General features: G+C 44.4%; 1 protein-coding gene across 1 annotated transcript; it reads left to right on the forward strand.

The window, feature by feature from the left end:
• Nucleotides 1–221: 221 nt before the first annotated feature.
• LOC103256513 (myomegalin-like) lies at nucleotides 222–6123 on the forward strand (the record flags this gene model as incomplete). The annotated part of the gene is made up of 2 exons (XM_008054363.1): nucleotides 222–374; nucleotides 5869–6123. Coding segments are annotated over 2 exons (408 nt in total), but the record flags the coding sequence as incomplete, so codon positions are not given.
• Between the last annotated feature and the right edge of the window lie 2916 nt (nucleotides 6124–9039).

Raw genomic sequence — 9039 nt, forward strand, 5'->3', positions numbered from 1 at the left:
TCATGGTGTTAGAGCTCTGAGCTCCACTGCCACCTCTGAGGTGGTTTGCCTCCTTAAAGGAGCTATCTGTAAGCGAGAAATGAACACTGTTAACAGTGCTTGTGCTCAGTGCTTTTCCTGAAAGAAAGACTCTTGCCCTTGTACTCCTGGTAAAATATAAGGCCTGGATTCCAGTTCTCTGTAGAACATCAAACATTTTCTTTCATTCGTGGGTTTTATAGATTTCATCCATCGTTCAAGTCATTCTGCTGTATTGTCTTCTAAACCATCAGCAACCAGTGCATCTCAGGGAGTTAAGGCCGAACCCAGCAGCAACCCTACCAGCTTGCCAACTCCCCAGAATTCCCCCAAGGTGGCCAGCCAGGCCTGTCCAGGTACGCAATTGCCAATGGGGCAGCAGTCTCACCTCCCCTTCCTCAGCTGCCTGTTTGATTCTCTTTGGGGACAGGGCCTAAATGTATCACATTCCAGACAAAATCAAGAGACCATCCTCCTTTGCCAAGTGTGTCTGATTTTTTTTTTAACTTGCGTTAAGTATTTTAGAAAATAGGTGACTCACAACAGAGTTTGATCTGCATACCAGTTTTTGACCAATAGTTGGCTAATCATTTTAAAAGAATCAGGTTCATTTCCTTTTCTCTCATTTTACCCTGGTGAGCAATAAGGCAAAATGTTTCTCCCCGGATGACAGCAGCCAAAGGATAAAAAGAATTCACACCTGCTGATGCCTGTGCACGTTCCCCATTTGAACTGCACAGTGTTCCTCCATGGGAGGGGCTGCTCACTTCCTAGCCAAGGATGCCAGGGCATCCTCAGATAAGTCCTGCTCATGTGCATCACCATGCATGCCATTTATGGATGTACAGGCAGGCCTTGTGGTGAGCACAGTGCATGTCTTGGGGTCGATTAAAAGGGTCCATTTTATTTGCACGCCCGGCTCAGTTGCCAGGCAACGCACTGCTCACGCACAGCTCTGTAACAGGAAGGGCAGGAAAGGGACAGACTTTGTCTTCACCTTCTATCTCCCGCGTAACTGGCTGGCCTTCAGGGTGGTTTGTGGTGAGACCTGACTCGAGTGGAAGTGCTCCCAGAAAGCACAGTGCTTTCTTCTGCTGCCCTTATTTCCCTGAGGGTAATTCAACCAAAATCTTAAGGACGAGGAAGTGTTATGACTCTTCTGGAGCCTGGGCTCAAAGATTCTGGGCCAGCGTGAGCAACAACTGGACCAGGAGATCATGAGGGTAAAACTGTTCACTCAGAGCTGTAGACATCTGCTTGTGTGTCTTGGGTTTAAACAGCAGAAGGTCCAGGGCTTTAAAATCAGAATGCCTCTGCAAGGGATGCCTGGGCTGTGTCACTTAGCAATTTGGGTGTCTGCAGTATCGCTCTGACATGGTGTCAGCGTCATGGGACAAGGGATATGTTTTAGAATGTAAGCATTGTCTTCTACACAAGACATTCTTCACAGGCCGTCTTGGTTTCTGCTCCTGCCCTATGGCTTTTTTTTAGGAAAGAAGAAACAAATCAAACATTGGAACTTGCCAGCATTGCTAAAGACCTGTCTGTGGATGGGCTGCCCAAAGATCACCTGGGAAGATTTCCTGAAATGCAAATTTCCAAGCCTTGCTCCTAGAGTTTATAAATCTGTGGAACTGCATGAAGGCCTAGAAATATGCATGTATTAGGAGTTTTTCCTAAGTGACTCAAATGCCCTGGCAGGTTTCTATGCCATTCTGAATAAGCCACTCCACCAAGGCCTCTATTTTTAGTTTGGCGCATGAACACATTGGTTTGGAATTCTGAAGTTGGTTTTCATCAGAGTCCTGAACTGCATGCACTAGTAATTAAGATTTCCCCACGGCTCTTGTCCACGCCTGCCCTCCTCAGGATGGGCCCTGATGCTTTCAGAAGTGGAACTCTGGGTACAGGAAGAGTCTTGTCCCAGGCCCAAGGATTGGCCCATCTGGAAGCAGCACTGCAGGAGCCCTTGGGAGCATGCAGGCACGGCTGTTCTGAGCTATCCATACCCAGGATGGCTGCGTGGGGCTCAGTAATGCCTCCTTCCCTTCTGCGGCCAACTGTGTTCAAGATGAACACAGGATAGGTCTGCAGGACAGCCCTGGCATCCTGGCAAGGAGGAAAGGGGAAGAGTCAGCCAGGCCAGTCTTTCTGGTGGCCATGATCGCTTTGGCTCTCTGGGAGCCCCACACTGAGTGACAGCCACCCCTCATGGCGTGGTTTCACCTTCTCAGTCTTTCTGCTGCTCTTTTCTCTCACTTTCTCTCAGCGATGTGTCTCCTTTCTCCCCGCCCCGTCTGTTTCCAGGCTTTCCCTTGCACTCCCTGCCCAAGCTGGTGAGCCTTCCCTGGGCACCACTGCCCTCCGACTTCCTGCCTTTCAGCACCCCCGGCCCCCCCCATGGGCTGCTGTGAGACACCGGGGGTCTCCGTGACCAAGGCACAGCAGGAGCTGCAGATGCTACAGAAGCAGTTGGGAGAAAGTGAGCACTGGCTGTGCATTTGTGTGCTTGAGAGTGGCAGCCCCACACTGGGTGGCTCTGCATGGCTTGGGCTTGATGGCAGAGTTTTTAACACAACACAGGGGTATGTGTTACAGACGAAAGGCCGAGGGAACGCTCCGCTTGCTTTTTTGGAAGTGTGTTGACTGTTACTTTTCTGGAGTGTGTGTCTTGTCATTTAACAGGTGTATGTGTTCATGAGATTGTAGGCCCTGGCTCACACACTGTGGACAGTGTTGCAGACCACCAAGTATGCCGAATCACTGACAGACTGGTGAATACCTTCCATCCCTCACTGGCAAGGGATGGAAGAGGCATTTCGTGCTTTGTCTGTGCAGGATGAAGTAGCCATGAAAAAGGTGACCCCACTCAGGGGACTCTTGTGTGGCTATTATATTTTCCTGTTGTAATACTTTTAATCAAGTTCAGTTCCTGACAGCATCAGGCTGGGGCCAAAAGGGTGGTGGTAGAGGGATCCAGAAAAAAGAAGTGACATAGCCCCTTTCCTCCTCGGACAAGATTCATTCCTGCCTCAGGACAAGTGACATGTAGGCTGCTAGAACCACAACACATGCTCTGATGTTTGATTATGAATTCTATCCTCTGATTCCCAAAGATAATTGATCTTAAGTAGTTACATAATGCATCAACTGGTGTACTGTCATCTTTTAGAAAACTGTTTTGATTTATTTATGGGCTGGATACTGAGAACTAGTAGTGAGCACTTACAGATTAGAAAAAGAAAAAACCCTCACATGATGAATTTTTTCTCTAGTAGTACCTTAAAAAATAACAGGCACTAGAAAGCAATTTGAAATTAACTTAAATCCACTTTCTATGCCTATAAAGAAGCTTGGGTGAGCCAGAGATTGATGGCAAGGGCCATCATGCCAAGGGCATTCAGTGACCTAAGACCACAGCCAAAGACTTGTGTCCTTATCCCTGTATCCCTGAATGTCATTTGGCCCAACCTCTTTCTTTTGTCAATCCCTGAAATGGACACTTTGTCTTTCCCCAGTTTGATTTCCAGAACCAGCTAGACCAAGACCATTTTCAGGAGAGTTTGTACATTCTGTAGGCAGTGAAGTTCAATAGGCTAACTCTTCTGCTTACCAGCTTTACATGGGAACAGCAATCTAGGGCTTACCTAGCAATGTGAACTGGGTCTTACTTGGGCCTCACAAAACTCCTGTGTGATAAATAGAGCTTGTGCAGGAACTAAAGCTCAGGGAAGTCAAGTTACTTGTTCAAGGTCACTAGTAAGTGGGAGAAATGGGCTTGAATCTGATCTTCTGCTCTAGGTTTCATGTTTCCATTATGCCTTTTATACTTAGGATGGTTTTATTATTATTCTGCTTAGACTGTTGGGCTAAGCTCAGCCTGAACAGACTCTGGAAACCCTTTGTAACAACATCTTCTCTCTCTTTAGAGACCAGTGGATGGTGCTAGTGTTTCTGACCTAAAATTTATTACTTTGGCAGTTCTGGTATCAATGATTGAAGGGTAACAAATGTGTCCCATGCCAAATGGCAAGAATATTCTCTAGTTTCATTTTTTTCTCTTCTTTTACTTAATTTTTCCACATTTATCAACTTGTCTTTGTTGAAAGGGTAGGATGGAAGGAGGGCACTATGCATGAAAAGAGTCTATTGTGGGTTAAATTGAAGTCACATTGAGTCTCAGGCCATTGGCCAGAGTTTGGATGGTCCCAGCTTTGGTGAGGAAGATTGTAACCCTTTATTTTCCCACCTGAAGACATGATGTTCTCCAAAACATTGCTTCCCAAGCTCGTTGTTTGCTTTGAACCAATTTTCCATGGAGTCAGTTGGTGTATTGTAGCTTCTCAAGACTCTGGGGGTGAAAATCTTGTGCAAGTCGGTATAGTGCCTTTGCATGGTTTAGGGCATGTGCTCTATATTGTGAGCCAGAGAGCCTGGGATATGAGAATATTGGTCATTATTACTGGTAGACTTGGAACTTCCCATGACCTCGATTAAAAAATAAACTGGCTGTCTGCAACCACTGATTTCTCTCTTTGCCTCGGAATGGGCTAGGGTTGAAAGGGGTGTGGAAGAGGCAGGAAATAATATTTTTATTGAATTCCTACAAAATTTAGGTGCTTAAAATTTAAATCTCCCTTCTTAACTCCCAGCAATCCTAATGAACATCTAGTATTTTACATATTGGAGAGAGAGACACCCATGACAATATTTTTCAAAGTTTTCTACTTATTAGAATCACCTGCTATGATTTTGAACCATCCCTTGCTCAAGATGTATCCCATACCAATGAAGGCAAGATTTCTGGGGGTCTAGATAGCAGTATATTTCCTTACATATTTCCTTAATGTGTTGCTAAATTTGAGAAACAGTTACAAATGGGGGTAGAAAGTGGCTAGTGGCAATTGCACTAACTCCTCCCAGGAGTCTGGCTTGGTTGGAGGAAGCAATGACCTCACTCCTGTTTACGGGAAGTGACCTATCTGTTCTACTGCCCCTGCTCATAAGAAGGGAGTGGGCTTCCGTATTATCTCCTGAAATACGACCCTGCCCTCTTCTCTCTCCATCTCCCCCATGCTGGGCTTCTTTTCACATGGAAGCAGAGATGATGGGCCTTAAGTGAAAAGCCTGTGATGTCACAGGGTCTGTGAGAGTACCGGACTAAGAAATGAAAGGTCCTGCCTCCCTCTTTGGAATAGTGTTCAGTGATTCTTTAGACAGGAGTGGTAGCATTTTTCAGTTCCTGGAATCATGACGGGTGGGATCCAAGCAGCCCTTGCCTTATATAGAGCCTGCCCCAGCCGCAGCCAAGAGTTCTTCAGTCCAGAGGAACTGGGACCACCATATCCAGCTGGATTTCACGTCCCGATTCTCCTCTGAAAAACTTCCAAGGAGAGATGGAAACACTGACTGGCTAGCTTCTGGGGAAGGCAGTACTTATAGGCAAACAGATATTCCTGTTCATAAGTAAGCTCAATCCCATATCCCATTGCACTTTTGAGTCCCAACTTTGGGGTGAGTCCCACTTTGGGAACTTCACTTGGACTCTGACATGAGGAATTATAGTCAGAGCCAGGAGTGGGGCCACTGGACGTTTCCTTTGTGTGCCCTGGTGACTTTCAGATGTGCATCTGTCCTCTATCCCTTGTGTCTCATTCCAGGCCATATGAAGGGCGGAAGTATCACCTCTAGGTTGTGAGTCTTCATCTGACTCATATTCCGCAGTCGACTGCGAGCTCTGACATTCCACGTGTTCTCTTTTAGTCTCCATCCTTAGCAATCACACACCCCCTGCTCATCCTTCCCTGCTAACAACCAATTTGTTTCTAACTCGTGTTTCTTTCTGTCCAGGTGTCAGCACCGTCCCCGCTGTGGCCACAGCTGTATTGCCAAGCAGCCACAGGGAAGCCAGCTCTTCCCGCTACCTCAGCACTGCCCAGTCCCACTCTCCTCAGGGTGGCACCATAGAACTGGGCAGAATCCTGGAGCCTAGCTACCTGGGCGGCTATGGCCCATGGAACATGATGAGGCCTCAGAAAGGGAGCGTGTCTTGGGGAGACCTATCCTCAGTCTCCTCTGTGTACCAGCTGAACGCCAAACCCACAGGTAAAGCGCAAAGTTGATAGGGCCAGTCTTTAAAATAGAATCTCATTCAGAGTCTATGCCTTTCCTACATGGGCAGGACTTTTCTCATTCCCCTTGTCCCTGACTCACAGAGTTGAGTGTGACATGAAAGGGCTGTATCATAGCACAATCCTTCCTATGTGCAGGGCTTCATTCTCCCTACCCAGGGCCTCATGTTCTGTGGGGAGATGGGAAAGTCAGGGCCCTACTCCTCGTTTTCTCTCACTCACGTCATTCTCTCTTTCCTTGCACCCTGACCTCTTTGCGGCCACTCTCTTCGATCCCTCCAGAGTGCCAGGCATAGACGTTCACAGGGACTTCCTTCCGACAGTCAGGAGTCGCTACTAAAAGGGACAATCCCACCTCCCTTCCCATAGTTACCCCTCCCCATAGTTTCCCACCACTGTCAGTCCTTTTATTATAGTATTATGATGGATGTTCAAGGTCCACTATATGAGTGAGAACATGTGATACTCAGATCTTTGTTTCTGTGAAAGGTCACTCAGTATTATAGATTCTAATTCCATCCAGGTTGCTGCGAAATTCAGGATTTTGTTCTTTTTTATGGCGACGTAGTTTCCATCGTGTATATGTACCATATTTTTTTAATCCAGTCCTCTTTTGATGGACAGCACAGTTGATTCCAGGTTCTTGCTATTGTGAACAATGTAGCGATAAACATACTGTGCAGGTATCTTTTTCATAGAGTGATTTGAGTTCTTCAGGGTATATTCCCAGTAGGAGGATTGCAGGGTCATATGGAAGGTCGATATTTAGAGCTTTTAGGAATCTCCACACTGTTTTCCACAGAGGTTGCACTAGTTTGTACTCACACCAACAGTGTAAAAGAGTTCTCTTTTCACCTCACCCTCTCTAGTATCTGTTGTTTTTTGAGTTATTGATAATTGCCATTCTGACTGGAGTTAGGTGGTATCTCAGTCTGGTTTTGATTTGCATCTACCTGATGATTAGTGAGGTTGAACATTTCTTCATGTATCTGTTGGCTGCTTGGATGTCTTCCTTTGTGAAGTGTCTGTTCATATCTTTTGCCCATTTTATATTAGGGTTGTTTGTTTTTTTTCTTTTCAGCACGTTTGAGTTCCTTGTAGATCCAAGATGTTAAGCCTTTGTCAGACCTGGAGTTGGCAAATACTTTTTCCTAGTCTGAGAACTGTCTCCATACTCTCTTGATGGTTTCTTTGGCTTTGTAGAAGCTTGTCAGTTTAGTAAGGTCCCACTTGTCTACTTTATCTCTTATGGCCCATGTGTTTTGGGTTTTGTTAAGGGATTGGATGCCAGTTCCAATTTCCATAAGGGTATGTTCTGCATTTTCTAAGGTTCTTATGATTTGAGGTTTTACATTTAGGTCTCTAATTCAGAGTTAATTTTTGTGTATGAGGATAGATAGGGGTCTTGTTTCAATCTTCTGCATGTGGTCAGCCAGTTTTCCCAGCACCATTTACTGAATATGTTCTCCTCTCCCCAGTGGTAGGTGGTACAGGCTTTGTCAAAGATGACTTGGTTGAGAAAATGAAGTTTTCCTTCTGGAATCTCAATTCTATTCTATTGGTCTATATGCCTGTTCCTGTACCAATACCAAGCTGTTTTGATTATTGTAACTTTATACTAAAGTTTGAAGTCGGTAAGGTGATACCACCTGCTTTCTTTTTTCTTTTGCTGAGGATTGTTCTGGCTATTCTTGGTCATTTGTGTTTCCATATGAATTTCTGTATTGTTTTTTCTAGGTCTGAGAAGAATGTTGCTGGTAATTTGATGGGTATTGCATTAAATCTGTAGATTGCCTTATGTAGGGTGAATATCTTCACAATGTTGATTCTTCCATTCCATGAGCATGGGATATTTTTCCACCTGTTTGTGTCATCTTTGATTTCTTTGAGCAGAATTTTGTAGTTTTCATTGTAAAGGTCTTTCACGTCCCTGGTTAGGAAGATGCCAAGGTATTCCATTTTTTTTGTGGCTATTGTGAATGGGATTGTAGTTTTTTTTTTTTTTTTTTTAATTAATCAGTATTTTTATTATAGTTTTGTGGGGTACAGTTAAGGATTAGGTGTACAATTACGTTTCATTCAGGCACCCTGTTGATAAGAGGTGTTGATTCTTTTATTTTTATTGTGTCTGATTGGATTAATTCAAAATCCTTGCCTTCAAGTTCTGAGATCCTTTCTTCTGCTGGTTCTAGTCTATTGTCAAAACTTTCTACTGCATTTTGTATTTCCCTAAATGCTTCTTTCATTTCCAGAATTTTAGCTTGGTTCTCCTGTTTCTTTTTTTTTGAGTTGGAGTCTCACTCTGTCACCCAGACTGGAGTGCAGTGGCCGCTCCTGGCCACTGCAGCCTCGACCTGCTGGGCTCCAGCGATCCTTATGCCTCAGCCTTCCAAGTAGTTGGTTTTTCAAGATGTCTAGATCTTTGGAAAATTTTTCATCCATGAATTTTTTTCATTTCTTTATGTTGGTTTTCAACTTTCTTCTGAAGTTCATTCACTAATTTTATCATCAGCTTTTTGCATGTTATGCTTGGAATTTCAACAGTTTCATTTTGATTAGGGTTCGTGACTGAAGAGTTGGTTTTCTGTTTATTATTATTTTTCTGGTTCCTTCTCATTGGGTAGATGATTTTTTTAAAAAAATTGAGGTTGGCAGGGGGCTGATGTAGGCACTTTAGGGTTCCCTTGGTTACATATATATAATAATACATCTCTGCAGAGACCTGGCAACATTAGCCTGTGACTGAGAAGGATTCTACTAAAGACACCCTGAAAGCTGGCACCCATCTCTCTCTCTCTATTTTAATTAATATATATATATATATATTTTTTTTTTTGTTTGTTTGTTTATTTGTTTTTTTTTTTTGAGTTGGAGTCTCACTCTGTCACCC

This window comes from Carlito syrichta, unplaced genomic scaffold (assembly GCF_000164805.1).
Source record: "Carlito syrichta isolate Samal-C Ts95f unplaced genomic scaffold, Tarsius_syrichta-2.0.1 Scaffold289814, whole genome shotgun sequence".
Taxonomy (NCBI): Eukaryota; Metazoa; Chordata; class Mammalia; order Primates; family Tarsiidae; genus Carlito; species Carlito syrichta.